General features: G+C 37.5%; 2 protein-coding genes across 2 annotated transcripts; both read left to right on the plus strand.

The window, feature by feature from the left end:
• The first annotated feature begins 972 nt into the window (after positions 1 to 972).
• On the plus strand, positions 973 to 3,593 carry LOC108918355 (homeobox protein Hox-C11a-like). Its single transcript, XM_018725495.1, has 2 exons — positions 973 to 1,751; positions 3,138 to 3,593. The coding sequence occupies exons 1-2, from the start codon at positions 1,052 to 1,054 to the stop codon at positions 3,368 to 3,370; spliced, it is 933 nt and encodes a 310-aa protein (XP_018581011.1). The 5' UTR covers positions 973 to 1,051; the 3' UTR covers positions 3,371 to 3,593.
• An 8,247-nt stretch (positions 3,594 to 11,840) lies between these two features.
• On the plus strand, positions 11,841 to 15,019 carry LOC108918371 (homeobox protein Hox-C10-like). The gene is made up of 2 exons (XM_018725517.2): positions 11,841 to 12,597; positions 14,260 to 15,019. Exons 1-2 carry the CDS (start codon positions 11,841 to 11,843, stop codon positions 14,535 to 14,537), a joined length of 1,035 nt encoding a protein of 344 aa, XP_018581033.2. The 3' UTR covers positions 14,538 to 15,019.
• Positions 15,020 to 16,137: the final 1,118 nt, after the last annotated feature.

The raw sequence follows: 16,137 nt of genomic DNA on the forward strand, positions 1-16,137 counted from the left end.
ACCTCGTTTTAACAGACTAGTAATGATAACTATGTTATTATTTGTTTTACTTAAATAATGCTTTCATTTTAGTTGTGATACATTCAGATTTTGTCATTGAATTGAATTGTTTGACATTCTCTTTTGTGTGTGCCTTCTTTTTTCTCTCGCCGTGTCGGAACTTTTAAGAAAAAATAAACTGATTTCAGGAATAGTTGAATCTGAGAAAATTATTTTACTGATGACAAAAAGATGAATATAAATTCACACCCATACTGCATGATGTCAGCTGTGGCAACAAATATATACTGCTTTACGTCTGAAAAGAGTATATGGTGTTTATATTTGAAACACTGAAATCCTAAGGTTATGCCTCATACAGCCTAAAACAGGCACTTGAAAAGACTTATGAATGAGATTTCGAGAAATCTAATTCAGCTGTGCATTGATTGAGGTTCATGCACCATGTTTTGAAAGTTGCCTTATACCTGGGTGTTACAAGAAAATGTCTTTTTAAAACAGATACATTTTGGAGAATACTGTTGAAAAGGATTTTTGTGGAAAGTAAAAAAATGCTTCGGTGGAATTATGATGTTAGCATAGTAGCTAATATTATCAGTAATATTAGTAGTACTTCAACTTTTTCTTCTGACAGGGTTACTTATGACAATGCTTCCCATAAAGAAAATAGCACAAGTCAAAGTAGTATACTAGTAGAATCGGTGTACCATGCACATGAAAATCCTTCAAAATTAATATTAGAATGGTTCTTTTTTTACACTCCCGTTGACAGCCACTGTGAATGCGAAAATAAAGCGGTAAGAAATCTGTTATTGATTTTCATAATCCTGCAGCGATGTTTAGAAACCAATCCTTTGAACCTCCTCGATCTTACCTAAGCGAACCACTCCTACTCATGTAAGTGCTCCAAATTGATATATGACAATATCTACTTTCGATCACGTGTCTCTGCGCGACTTAGACGGATAGCGCGTCATCTCGCCTTCCCAAATTTCGCCTCCTGCAGTTCGAATTCAAAACATCTATCTATAGAAGCGAGAAGGGGAGAACGATGTTTAACTCAGTGAATCTGGGCAACTTCTGTTCCCAGACGCGCAAAGATAGGGCTTCCGAGTTTGGGGATAGAACAGGGTGCGCCTCCAACCTCTACCTCCCCAGCTGCACCTATTATGTCCCAGAATTTTCTGCGGTCTCTTCGTTTCTACCGCAGGCCCCATCTCGGCAAATCACGTATCCTTATTCCACTAATCTTTCTCAAGTGCAACCGGTTCGAGAGGTTTCCTACGGCTTGGACCCGTCCGGTAAATGGCACCACAGAAGCAGTTATGCATCCTGCTATACGGGAGAGGATCTGGTGCACAGGGACTGCCTTCCGCCATCCACCATGACCGAAATGCTTATGAAAAATGAGAGTGTCTACAGTCACCACCACCACCACCTTCCGAGCTCCAACCATTCGTCCGCGGGCTTCTACTCGAACGTGGGGAAAAACAACGTCCTTCCTCAAGGTTTTGATCGCTTTTTCGAGAGTGCGCAGTCACAGTGCGTTGCAGACAACCAGTTGGAGAGCTGTTTACAGAAGAGCGAGACGAGCAAGCTGCAGTCAGGCGCCCAGCCGCCCGCCGCCGCTCTCCCCGGCGCCACAGAACCGGAGAAGGAGCCGGAGGATGAGGAGGAAAATGCACATTCTGGATCGTGCGCTTCTTCATCGGGGACCAAGGATGGCAATGCTAGCAAGAGCGGTCACTCGAGTAGGTACAGAAGCTGTAAACGGGAAAAAAAAAAAGGTTAAGGGACTAGCCCGGTGTTTTGTCGGTCAGATTTTATGTGGAGTTTTATAAGCATTCAGTGGATTTTATTATAACCTACAAAGCTCTGTCTTCCAATGCAAAGAATTTTACGATGGGAAAATCGCTTTAAAAAGCGATGTTACACACAGGCGCGACTATCTCAGAGTCTGTGAAATTTTAAGAGCGCACCATTGTGACAAATGCTAACTTTGATCGTGAACTTGTCCGTTTTGAGGAATTTCGACGGTAAAACCAATTGGGCAGAACACATTTTTTGCCGTCACTCGAAATGTCGCAACGCATTTCTTTGTCCAGTCTTGCTATACTGTTTATTTTGCGAATTCACAAGCGGAAGCTCACGAAGGAAAGATGAGGCTTTGGACTGTTTTATCCAATTGAGCTGCTGTGCATGCAGACTGTGTCCCTCTCCTGTTATCTCGTTTTGTTCAGAGCAAGAGCCATGTTTGAATGTTTAAACAGTATAATTGTAGACGTGCCTCATGAAACACTGCTAAAGAGGCTCAGTCTCTGAACGTACACAGCATCATATTTCAAATTCTTCCTATTTATCAGTGTTTTACATTATGACTTTATGCGAACACATGTTGTTTAGTTCTTCACAGTTTATTCCAGATATACTGACAGAAACACGTAGGCCAAATGCCCCGTTTGTGGTGCTTAGAAATATATTTTTTTCATTAACACGTACTTCTCTTTCCGTAAAGCCATTATTTTCTAAACAAAAACTGTTCGTGGTAGTAGCATGTCCAACATTACATTTCATAACCTATGCTACTAATAAATTGAGATTGTTAACTATTTTGTTTTATTCTGTCTTTCAGAATAAAAAGTTATCACTGTTAGCCCATGCCTACATTGTAAAACGAGATTGAATGTTAAAAGAAGGTAACTTCAGTAGAAGCAGAACAGAAAAACTACCATTGACTAAGATGCTTAGCATAGTTTTGGAAATATATTATTTGTCCATGAAAATGTATTTTTTTATGCATTAGGATTACTTAGGCTAGCTATTAGTAATTCTCCATGCTGCCACCGTAAACACACTTCAGGTCAGTAACATTAATCATATAACATACAGTATCTATTTGAAGTAATTCATAGTAATGTTTGCTGAAATGGAGACTACCGAAGACATGACTGAAATAGCGAAATCGATCGTTTATTTAATACGTTATAAAATACATTATGAAAAAACTAAACATTTGAGATGGCCTTTTGTGATACTATACAAGAAGCTCAAATTATCCTAAAATTTTGTCCAAAAAGTTTCGAATAAGTAAAGATTGAAACCACTTGATCTTGTATTTCCTCTGTGATTGTCCAAAGGTACTCCACGCACGAGGAAGAAGAGATGCCCCTACACCAAGTTTCAAATTCGGGAACTGGAGCGGGAATTTTTCTTTAACGTGTACATTAACAAGGAGAAACGTCTACAGCTTTCAAGAATGCTCAACCTGACAGATCGACAGGTCAAAATCTGGTTCCAAAACCGCAGAATGAAAGAGAAGAAACTGAGTCGAGACCGTTTGCAGTACTTCTCCGGCAACCCTCTGCTGTGAAGTACTGGGCCCTAAGTAACCATTGAATACGCTCGTGGCCAGTATGAAACCAGCTGACATTTTATAAAAGAAAAATAGGTCCGACACAATCTTTAGCTCAAATGTGAAATATGTCGATCGATGTAAATAAGTGGACTTTCAAGACACGATCTGTCCGTGTTTATTTTCTGTGAAAGTATAAGGTGATGTGATACATCCGAAATTAAGAACGAGAAGAAAACTTTAAAAGACTGCCATCATCTTGAAAACTACACAAAAGAGGTGATAAATCAATTTAAAAGATAGAGGGTAACGTTCCTAACGTACGGTTTGTGTATATGTGAAGCCTAAAGACAATTGTATTTCCGATTCTGGAATTATTTTCCTCGGTATGGATTGTTAATTTCTTCATTTTTTCGCATGCATAAATCTGTGATTTGTAAAATATGTAAAGTCCCAAAATGCAGTTTAGCAGCTTTATCTTTTATAATCGTAATTTCGCTTTTTTTCCTAAATTTAGAAGACTTTTTCTCATCATATGGCATACGAAAAAGACTTATTCTGGAAGTATATATGAAAACTGTCATTTATTCTCCTGTAGCATCGGTAACTGTGGCTCGAATAATTTGTTACAGGATAATCTTTCTTATATAGACTATGCAATTCTGCATTTTTAATGTACATAAGTTTTTGAACAACCTCCCCTGAAGCCAGACTGCTGTCTTCTATAGTTTTAAAACGTCGTTCAACTTGCATAACGTCCAGAGTTGCCGCATTACATGTTTGTACTCAAATATAATGCTTTTTCCATTTTAATTTTAATTTTTTTTGTGGTGCAGAAAAGAAACTGAAGACCATGCTAAACTGGTAAAAATGAGATTGTAAAATAAAGAGTGAAATATTTAATTCATAAGGATACTGTTTGAAATCTTTGTAAACGTCGTTATTGCTGATAGCATTACCGAATTTAATAATATCAGAAACTGAAAACATGCTTTCGTTGATATACATAGAAGCGTTTTAAGAGTTCTGTGTGCTGGGCTGACTCCTTTGTCGTGCGCTTGCGACTTTTCCATTTCCTTGTATTTGGGCGTTTCGGTACAAAGCAATGAAGCTTATTTTCCAGGCATCAGACTCTTTGCCTGCGACAGTTTAATTGGTAACACGTACATTAAATGCACAGACCAACAGGAAAACTCCTGGCGAATAAAATTCGTACAAGAAAGAAACTGTCAATATCCACTTCGAGTTAATTACAAGATTGCCAAATAAAATATTAAAAACTCCGATCATAACTGTGTGCCTGCATGCAATCAAACCATCTTCTGTCCCAGCAGCAAATCAGTGCTTATTTACACGAACACTGATTTCAGTCCGTTTTAGCTTTGTTTTGGCCATGCATTCAATCGCCTGCAAATGATTAGAGGAACGGTGTAATGCTGGATTGGTTTTCATCCAGGTATGACCTAGGTAAGGGAAAACAGATTGCATTAATACCTGTGGCTGTGCTGTGTGTATGCGGCATGTGGGGTTTGTGTGTGTGTGTGTGCGGAAAGGGCTCTTGTCTTGATTCGGGGGTCCGTGTTGGTGCTTGCTGACATGCAAAACAGTTTCTATGAAAAAAAAAAACAAACATTTATTTGGTTACCGCTTAAACAAGTAGGTAGTCCATGGCCATTAAAAAAAATCGTCCAGTCTAGACACTGTCATAAAGACTGAAGCACTAAATAGGCATTTTTTCCTTAATTGCACCGTCTGTTTGGAGGAGTCACACAAACTTCCGCAGCAAACAGCCGACTGTCAATACAAGAGGCCAGACCAGCAATGGCCTTCCTTCCTCACCAGTCTGTGCAGCTAAACCAAAGTCATATTCCTCGTGAACGAGCGGCCAAACCCAGAGCTCGGACGTACCCGCCACTTCAAAGGTCTGACAATAATACACGAATTCGCCGAAACGAAAGAGCCTGTAAAGTAACGTTTATTGACCACGTGGCGTTTAACTGCGTCCCCAGCGCTGCAAAGGTATTCAGCAGGAATTAAAGCAAACATGTCAGAGGGAGTTAAATACGCATTTCGCTCTATGGCGTTAAACGAGGAAAAAGGAGGAGGCGTTCGGGCACAGAACGCTAAACACGCAAAAAGGTATTTCAAAAATCCCACTTCGGTTGGTATGCTCCTTCTCTGTCCAGGTAGAGGCTGGATATGTTTGAAAGTGCCAAAATCTTAAATATTGGCTTTGAACTTCCATAAAGTCAAGGCCGTAACCTTTTAACCCTTCGTAATAAAGCAAAATCAAAGAGCTGCTTTATTCCGGAAATGTGGCTACTCAGAGCAGAAATCCTAGCAGCCGCAGGAAAGAAACAGGGTAAAATTTTGAGGGCTTAACCTTCACTTTTTAGGGAGCCACGAGATGCCTTGTTGCTTTTTTATTATTATTATTTGTTGTCCGATAATCGTTTTCCTCATTTCTTTAAGGATATTGTTCTGTATGGAATATATATAATATATATATATATATGTAATATTTGAAGGAAGAGTTACTTTAGTTAGTTGTAATGGTGATGGTACAATCGTTATGACGACTGGATGAAATAATAATCCCAGCGCATATGCTCCATTACGAAAATACCTCCCAAATACTTTTTTGACGCAGTTATATTTACTTATCAGATTCTCATCCATCTTAAATGTATTTCATTATTCGTGCCATAATATTACAAGAATTATATATATATGGACATGTTCAGTTCATAGTATAAAGCATAAAAATGCACAATGTAAATGAGAAGCGTCTCAGAAAACATATACAACATTTATTGGTGCAATAAGCATTGCTTTTACATGGCAGAACATGATTTTTATGCATAAAATCAAGTTGAAAGCATATTTCTCGTGAATGCTGTTTAATTGGACTATATGCAAATAATGAAGGTACACGTATGTGTCAAAAGACCTGAAATTTTAAAAGCTGGTACACAGACAAGGCAGACTGTACAGATTTAACTGATGTGACTTCCTGTATGCCAGGCGCCATAAAATCACAGCTTTTATTTTTATTCCAACTGTTATTTAAAGATTTTAACAGTATGTCTGACTCCAGAAAGAAGTAGAGCCGTGGTAGCAGGTGACCATATGTCTAGAAAGAGGAAACCGTATTTCTTAGGACAGTCGTAGATCCTACCCATTGCCTGGTGTCCTCTATGGCTTCACAGTCTGTTACGCTTGTCTTCAACTCCCGCCTTATTACCAGCCCTCTCCAGCATCTGCCTATCAAGCACTGAGCATGGATTTGATGATGCTTTGTTCTGTCAGGGGCTGTCTTAGGACACGCAATGTCTTTTTGCCTAAACACGCTACTGACGTAATCAAGAAATGTGGAATAGGCCTACATAATATAGGAGAAGATGTGATAGCAGGACAGTTGTGTGAATCATCATGCTGGCTGTTGGATATTAAATATTCCGTGTTGTGATCTTCAAGGTATTTGGGTATGTTCTCCAAGGCTTTGGTTTGGTTTTGAAAGCGTGGACACTCTCAAGGATTAAAGAAGGACAATATTAAGTACAGCTTATATGACTTCTATCCAAGGGACTGGCTGGAATGACTTTAAGAAATAACAATTGATTTCTCCATTTCTGTGTAAACTGCAGAGGAAGATACACGAGCAGTGGCATCACGTTTGGATTTTGATTCCTGAAATTTTATAAGAAGGTACATGGTAACAGAAATGAATATATAATGTTTACAATATAAAACAATAAGCCATACCAGGTACGAGCGCTCTGACTTGTAATTTAAATGTTTAAAATTCCCAGGTCCTTTTTTTAATTGTGTTAAGTTTGTTTTATTGCACATGAAAGTTGTGAGCTTTTAATCTTGTTAGTTCCTATTTTTAATGGCGGAGGCATTAAATTTAAGAGAAACAAACTGAATAGTAACTAATCTAAAGGCTGAAAAAATATTGGGACTATGCGAATCAACATTTTAATATGTGAGATGTTTGTGTTTTACCTTTAACACTGAGTAGTTAGTCACTGAAAGTACACTTTGACATGTGAAAATGAGAAAATGTGATATTTTTAAAGGTAATTTTTGACTGTGAGATAATTGTGATGTAATTTATATTATTACTTAAGGGTTTTTATTTTAATTACATTTCTTAAATGTCATCAGTAAATTCGCACCCATGAAAATTTGGATCTTTATAATCTCGTTCGTAATGGGAGTTTCTTAATAATCTTTTAATATGGTAAAAACCACACAAAAGGGGTTAAGGCAGTGATTGTGCTCTAGTAAAAACTGTATTGATTATGAAAAAAACTGTTGTTTTTGATGGGCCATATTTTTAAAGCATTAAAAAAGAAATATATTGCAAAGATACATTTTGAATCGCGAATTGTAATCATCGGTTCAGTTACTAAACCAAATTAAACTCGGACATTCACTTTAGAATAGCATTCAAAGTATCTCATCGACCGACCTTAAGTACCTGGATCTCCATGTTACCATCACACTGGGACCAAGAGGAGAAGCAGGCCAAGACAGGCAAATATTGACTCCGTTCGGGGCACTCAATTCAATCTCTTTTGAAAGGCAGAGGAATTCATTGCAGCATCGAATTTGTCATTAGATAGATAGATAGATAGATAGATAGATAGAGTGGTTTGAGATCGGAAAGTCTTTTTGATTTTGTCAAAAAACAAACCTGAACTAGCTATTCAAATGATCATTCAAAATTTTATCAAAAACCATGAAGGAAACACACCACAAAGTTATGTCAGCAGCATATGATTTATTATTTATTTACTTTTTATTGTCATTAGGATCATAATACAGTTAAGGACATCATGTACAGTAGTACACCATAACACCTCGATACTCACCTTTACCACTCGGTTCCAACCATGACATGGAATAAAGAAATTAAAATTTAAAAAAAAATTTTAAATTAATTTTTAAAAAATTTACCAGTATTGAACAAAATGCTACCATTGTAAGTAGTTGTGATTCTTTCATCATTTCAGCAACATTAATAAACATTATTTCTTTTTGGAACACCAAAGACACAAAGTTTCCAGTGCTTGGACTTCAGATCTCTGTCCAGTAATTCAAACCTGGCCATATGGTGGATAGTATCTTACTTAGTGTTTAGAATAAAGATTTACCTTCTGGATTTTTATATCTGTTTTTATTCTGGCTATCCATTATCAGTAACTGTTAACCCACTGAGAGTGGTAGTGATCTCCAGAAGGATAAAGCGCATGGCTGGTTTTCAATCCATCTGTAGTTTTCTTAATGTCTACCCGTAATAAAGAGTCTGACAAGCCCTAACAGCTTTCCATGCAGCATTCTTTATTCCTGTTTGTTAGACCTCCAGGTGGTATATAAGCAAATTCAGACCCCAGACTGGCAAAATCGATGCTTGCCCTCCAGCAAATTTGAAATAAAAGCATTAGAGGTCCTTCAGCAGCCTGTCACGTGTTCATGAGCTTTGCAGGCCTGTATCTTTATTGGCCTTTCATTTCGGAGATTTTGCTCTACCCTCTGCTGGAGACATTAAGAACACAGAAACCGATATTTCAGATTAATCCCATTTCAGATTGAAGGTTTATTTTTTTTATATTATAAAGCATGCATGCAGATATGCATGTACACTGCCCTCATTTGTAAAGATAAATATTTATAATAAATACATATAGTATATATTTTGTTTGTGGTTATTAAACTTTTAATATGAACACGATTACTGAAGGAGGTCTTGAAGTGGTGAATAATCCTGTAGGAAACAGTAATGCATTGTAATGGGTATTTATTTTTTATTGTTCTTCATTTATTAAACTTGTTCTTAAAATCAAGTAAAATGTTTGTGTATTTATTCGGACATTAATAAAGACGGCCTGTTGCAGATGTACAGTCTTACCTTTCTACTACAAGTTCAAATGTAAATAGATTTAATTCTCGAAATGGTACGATGACAGACTCAACTCACTCATAAAACAAATTACTTACGTATCAGATTAAGAAAGTACTGCTTTCAATAAAAGGTGCCCTCTAAAAATAAAACATTTAAAGCCACTATCTGAGGAATTCGTTCTGAGTAATGGACTTGAAGGTGCATTAAAACATCTTAGTCAAGATTACTAGTAAAAAAATACATACAATCGAATAGTAAGAACGTACTCTAGTGGATTTGTCTAGGCGCTATCATATCGTCAGTGTCTTGTCTGTCGCAGACAAAACTGTAGTTGTTCCCCATTGTTCAAAAACAGAACTAAAAACTAAACACGATAAACAAAACTTTACAGGGCGGGGATTAAAAGGGTCAAAGTACTCCTAGATTTTATTTCACTCGTTTTTTTAAATTAATTTGCAGCATTACAGTATTACTCGAGTCTAATAATGCATTTGAAAACACTGGCTACACATAAAACGATTTCACAGTTTCAGAAGAAGACTGAAAATATATCCGATAGACCACTAATTTGGCGCGAAAGAATTCTACATTAATAATCCATCTGAAGATTTCATGTCCCGGTATCTTGGCTTCATATAGATGTATTATATACGCAGTTTCTCCAACCTCTTTCCTTCTGACTAGACAAAAAAAAAACAAACGCTGCGGAATAATGAAAAAGGTAATTTATTTAACCATTATTATATTTATTCTTGTATTGAATTTTTATTTTGTCTAGCGAGGCTCCTTACTAAATGACGGTTAAAAAAGTCCAAATAAGATTCTAGTTGTGTCCGTATTTATAAAGACAATTTTACATGGATAGAAGCTGTGCTTTAAAATCGTGTTTGTGTTTAAGCCCTCTTGTAGGATGCGCTTTTTATTGCTCTGAGTTGTCATCGCTTTGGAGAAAAGAATCTCTACCAAATGCCTAAATGTATTCGTTATGTAATAAACGGTACTATTTTAAGAGAAGAATTTTAATATTTTTAACGGAGAAAGTCTCAAAATAGTAAAATAATCCTCGTTTTGCTGTTTTCCATTGATTTTGCATTTTATCCAGTCTTCAGAATGTTAATTTTCTGGCACCGTAACGCAAAACAGCCTTGTTTTAAAGCAGACACCAATATGTATGTCTGCGTGGAAAAACAGAGATAGAATGTCCCCTTTAATGGATTTAGTTAGCTTGCATAAACTTATATATTGAGACTATAAAGTGAAAGCAGAAATACGCAGTCTTGTGCAGAGCATCTTCAGCTATTCCTAAAACTAGGCGAACTAGTCAGTGATGGTGAATATTATTTCTTAGTATTTTCTGGAAGTATGCTAAATAATCAATCAACCTAACAATCATTATATCAAGAATATCACTGCCAATTATGGTTTATTTAGCGCGTTGCACAGCCCGTTTGTATTTGGTGATAGGCCACATCACCTCGATTTAAATGGTGGTAAAGTAACATTGTTGTTCTTAAGAGCAATATATTAAATACTGCCTTTAATAAGACAATAAAACACACACACACACACACACACACACACACACACACACACATTTTCAGAACCGCTTGTCCCAGACGGGGTCACGGGGAACCGGAGCCTACCCGGACAATAAAACAATTTTAAAATTTTACTTTCAGATTGTGTTTTTGTAAATGTAATCTCCTGTATTTACAGAGATTAAAAAAAGAAACTGCAAAACAAAATTGCAACTTTCTACTTGTACTACTATAGCCTTTTTTATGGTAAATCACGCGTAAAATAAACTCCGCATTCTTAATTAAGGAGTTAAGAACGAAATTGATACTGTATTGTTTTAATACAATAACCATTTGGAATTGTTAAAGAATACCTAAAGCATACTCTTTGGTAGTGTTAAGAGTCTCATGTAATCTCAAAGTCACTCTTTTTTCGTCCCGACCGATTTACATCATTCAGGTTAAAAGCATTCATGCAGCTACTCGTGTAGTAATTTCTAACTGGTTCATATTGTGGAATGTGACAAATTGACTCAAGAATCCATTGTCTGCATCCAAATCCCTCCTTCTGTTGATAAAATGCACTCTTTGTATTGTTCTCTGGGATGTAGGTCGCTTTGGAGAACAGCGTCTACTAAATAAATACATGAAATACATACATCAGTGAGCTTCGTTGTCCATATTTTTTAAATTGTTTCAGTTTCAATTGTTTACTTGCCTGCTTGCACTTATCCTTAATATCCGACTAGATGGCGCCGTTGCATCATGCGTGGCGTCGCCACTTACCAACTTGACCCTGATGACGACAGCGAAGTCTGGAGCATCAAGGCCACTTTCAAAACCCCTATTGGTCTGAATACCACGTGACGTGTCGCAGTGAATCCGTAATCCTTTTCTGTGGCTTTTTTGAATCCCCCCCACCTCACAACGTCGAAAAAAATGTCAGATTCCTATTGTTGTATTCCTGTTGGAGGTAAACGCGACTCCTGATTTCGGAATCAAAATAGCAAAAAAAAAAAAAAAAAAAAAAGAATAATAATAAATTAAAAAAAAAAATAACATGACATGTCCCAACAACGTGCTCCCCGGTTCTGTCCTCATGGATTCCTTGGTAGGAGGATCTTCCGCCTACAGAGATGAAAGCTATTGCGACAGCCCGGTGATGATGTACATGCAGGCGGATGCTCAGTTCGCCTGCTCCTTGACAAGACACTATGGAGTTGTAGGTTCTGCCCTCGCTAAAGGTGACGAGGCCTCTCCGATCGGTCCGCCTCGCAGCGTCTACAGTCAGCAGCCTTACTTGTTGTCTCAGTTGGACACTTGGGGAGAAGATCCCAAAACTTCCCCTAGAATCGAGCAGCCTGTTGCCCTGAGCCTGCCACTGTGCTCCTTCTCCGCGGACAGTGTGAAAGAGGAGGCTGTGTGCGGTCTGTACCGTGACGAAGTAAACGGGAGCAAAGAGAGTGGCGAGCCAGTGACCTACACTCGACTGTCAAACAGCACCTTGTCTGACTGCCCTTCGCTGTCTGCATCAAACTTCTTCACACTGAGCCAGGAGGACTCAGGTGTAACGTCGCATGAGGAAGACAGGCTCGACTCAAGCTTTACTTCTGCCTCCAAAATGATACCTCCTGGTGAGGCAGTCCTTCAAGGGCCATTCACTGACATCAGCAAACAGGCCCGAAGCTTAACCGCACCAGAAACGGCAGAAATAAAGAATGAGGGGCGCAGCGGCAGCATGGTAAAAAGAGACTCGGAAGAGGTGAGAGTTTCCAGGATGGACAGCTGCACAGATCATTCAGACAGCGACGTGAGAGGTAACTTTCTGTCTCTCTCACGATCTCGCTTTTTCCTCCCTCTGTCTCGCACACACAAATAAGTAACTGCATTACAGTAACAATATCTGCGTTATTATTATTATTGTTGTTGTTGTTCTACTCATATTGCAGTTTAACATATTAACGAATTAAATAAGGAAGGTAATCATCGTCTGTGCTCAGTGTCTAAGCTGCGTCTAATTTAAACCAAGTGTTTTTTTCGTTCACAATGTTTTTGACAAGGATCAACTTGAGCAGCTTAAGAAGTCTAGCTTTTGCAGAGTGTAAAGTGCAATAGATAATAAAAAGAAGGTTAAAGTTATAAAAACATAAGGTCGTTATAAAATAAATGGCGTTGAGAAATTCTTTCGAGCATAAAACTAACCAATATATTATGCTTCTTTTTTTTAGTCCTTTTAATGCGAAAAATTGGCCCAAACTGACTTTTACATAACCTTTCTGTTAAAAATACTTAAAAATCCAAACGAACTTTGGTAAGACAACTAAAGTATAGAAATATTTCAAAATACTTTTGAAACGAATTTGTGTATCAGAGCCGTGTGAGGCAGTGAAATTTGTTATAGATTACCTTACCTGTGGTGACATAGGTTGCAGATGTTAAACAGTAACATTAACGCCTCTTTATTTTGGTATCAACACCCATAAGCACGATTATGTCAACCTTTAACACATTGCAAACATTATTATTATTATTATTATTATTATTGTTGTTGCTGTTGTTGTTAATAATAGCTCCAGCTATTACTATTAAATGTGGATAAAGTTGTGGATTTTTTTCAGTTCTTATTACTACCTAAATGTTAATAACACAGAAAAAGTTAAAACGTAAAATGTATTTTACATATTTCTGAAAGCTTTTAGGAGTGATCAGTTTAATATAATTTAATGCAGACCCCTTCTGCAACAATAGACTGTTACCAGTATGAATTGTAACTATAAAGTCATTTAAAGAACCCAAGTGTGTCAGTTCATTGTTCTACTATCTGTCCTCACTCTCATGTTTCCAACATTGTCGACCCATGCAGTGGACAACTGATCAAATGGTTTGTGTTTTTCCACTTTTCTAAGGATTACATTTAAGAAAATTCCCATTGATTTCGATCAAAACACCATTATGCAAGTGAGCGCGATACAATTATGAAATATGTCGCAGGGATGCGGCAGTATAACGAAGACACCATTTCACTCGCACTAATTTTCGGGTTCCTTCGAAAACTCGTAAAAAATACAGACAATGAATGTTTAAGCATATCTGATATTTTGATATTTAACACTTTATTTGGAATCTTGCATAAATTCTGTCAAGATGTCAGTGCTCAGGCTGACAAAAAAGTAAAAAAAAAATAAATAAATAAATATAAAAATAGACAATTTTTCTTAGCTTTAAAAATTTAGAAAGGAATTTTAACATTTTCAAACATACATTTTCTGCAAAAAATTGAAAGTCAAAGCACCATTAAAAAAGAGTATTTATCAGTTGAAAGAAGTTTGAACCGAAGGTTGAAGTGTTTTATCCCACAGGTTTCATCAAAATGAATGCCAACAAAATCACTTTTTAACCACTGCACGCAGGGTAAACGTATGTATTCTGTACATCTTAGTGATCCTTGGCATTTTTAATCGAGTTATTTATTTTTACAGAGGACTCAAAAGTGGAGAAAGCCACAGGGAACTGGCTGACAGCGAAAAGTGGACGAAAGAAGAGGTGTCCGTACACGAAACACCAGACGCTCGAGCTGGAGAAAGAGTTCTTGTTTAACATGTATTTGACTCGCGAGCGCCGACTGGAGATCAGCAAGAACATCAACCTTTCTGACAGACAGGTCAAAATTTGGTTCCAGAACCGCAGGATGAAACTGAAGAAAGTGAACAGAGAGAGTCGCGTGCGCGATCTCGCTTCGGACTATGACTACACCTAATAAAGTAACGCTTGGTTTATGCTCCCTTGCACCCCCCCCCCCCCCCCCGGTACACACAAATGCACGAATCCATAAGTGCAGCATCGTAACAGCATCGCAAAATAGAACGAAGCCAGTCAGCAAATCAAAAACAAAAAAAAAAAAACATTTTGAAGCCTACAGTTTACTCATAGGTATAAATATTGGAAGAAAACTATGACGCAGGTTGCTTATAGGGCGTGCATTATGCAAAGCAAAATTTGTTCACCTACCAGTATTGCCTGTGCAATGTGTCATAAAAGTGGTGTATGCCTAGTGTCGTAACAGTATATGTATTTTAAGGTATAAATAAGTTCTTTCTTGTAATTAAAATATGTGTTCTGGTAGGCTACATGATGTTGTATGCCTGTTTATTTGTGTGCTACCTGATGTATTGACTGACCTTATTACTTGCATGTAGATATTATATTTGAGCCCGCCTCCTAAACTGAACAAAATATACTAGCAACTCGGTTTGGGAAATAAAATGGGTTTTTGAAAAAAAAAAGTCCTGTCTTACAATGTACTTTTCCCTGTCTGTGAAATGTCTCTTTCTTGGACGGAGAGGGAAGAAGAGAGCGCTGGAAAGGGAGAGGGATTTTTGCAGTTATAATAGAAGTGGAGAACCATAACTGGTGATTTAAATATTAGCCAGGTGACCACAATAAGTCAAGGTCATAAAATAGTAATGTCAAGACGATCCTTGTACAGCACTGGAGGTAGATTTTATGATCTGCAAATATAATGTGCTGCTGCAGTAAAGAAGCGTTTAAAGGTGAGGGAGGAGGCTTTAATCTACAGAGTTGAGGCTGCAATGTGTTGGATGTATGGTTCGCTCCACTGGTGCTTCCCGGAGCGGACCGCGGCATTTTCTTCGGGATAGTGCAACACAGAGTCGTGACAAGGAAATGGAAACGTGTGGACGGTTATGAAACAAAAAAAAAAAAAAACGACCAAAAAAGGAGTTAGGACAATGAGCCTCCGGAAGAGCCAGAGGTAGGGCAAATGTTTGCCAATTCCTTTATTTTGCTTTGGGGAACAAGTGCGCTTAGCTTTGTTTGCCTGGCACTGCTGGGGACTAGAGATCATTGCTTGTTACACATCACTGATGCATTTTAGTGCTTAGTAAATTATTTTGCAGGTCTAAGAATCTGATTTCCCAAGATTTAGGGGACTGTGGATGTCATTCTTTACATCTGGGGAGCCGTTATTTGTATTTGTGACGGAAGTGCAACTTGATATCTGTGTCTGCTGTACTAACTGCATGTGTATATACGTGTGTAATTTAAATAAGGGCTGCATTTAAGAAAAGATTAAAATTTCGACCTTTTGAATTGTCACTGTGCTGGAAACTGTATTCTCTATATGTATGACTGACAGTTTGTCTTCTACGTTGATTTTCTGAAATAGTTTTTAATTTATTTATTACTTTTTAAATATTACTGGTGGCATATAAGGGAATTGATTGGATGCGACTGGCTGAAGTGCAGCACTGAAACGTTAAATCAGTTTTTCGGCAAAAACAAAGTGATAAGTAACAGTGTTGCGAATTTTTATTCGGATGAATATCGACTTCAAAAAT

The sequence above is a fragment of the Scleropages formosus genome, chromosome 22 (assembly GCF_900964775.1).
Source record: "Scleropages formosus chromosome 22, fSclFor1.1, whole genome shotgun sequence".
In the NCBI taxonomy this organism is placed as follows: Eukaryota; Metazoa; Chordata; class Actinopteri; order Osteoglossiformes; family Osteoglossidae; genus Scleropages; species Scleropages formosus.

Bases quoted from the DNA above. Each gene is read 5' to 3' on its own strand.
- LOC108918355 (XM_018725495.1), top strand. From the start codon at position 1,052: ATGTTTAACTCAGTGAATCTGGGCAACTTCTGTTCCCAGACGCGCAAA. The intron at 1,752-3,137 runs GTAGGTACAGAA...GATTGTCCAAAG, and splicing joins TAGCAAGAGCGGTCACTCGA to GTACTCCACGCACGAGGAAG.
- LOC108918371 (XM_018725517.2), top strand. From the start codon at position 11,841: ATGACATGTCCCAACAACGTGCTCCCCGGTTCTGTCCTCATGGATTCC. The intron at 12,598-14,259 runs GTAACTTTCTGT...TTATTTTTACAG, and splicing joins TTCAGACAGCGACGTGAGAG to AGGACTCAAAAGTGGAGAAA.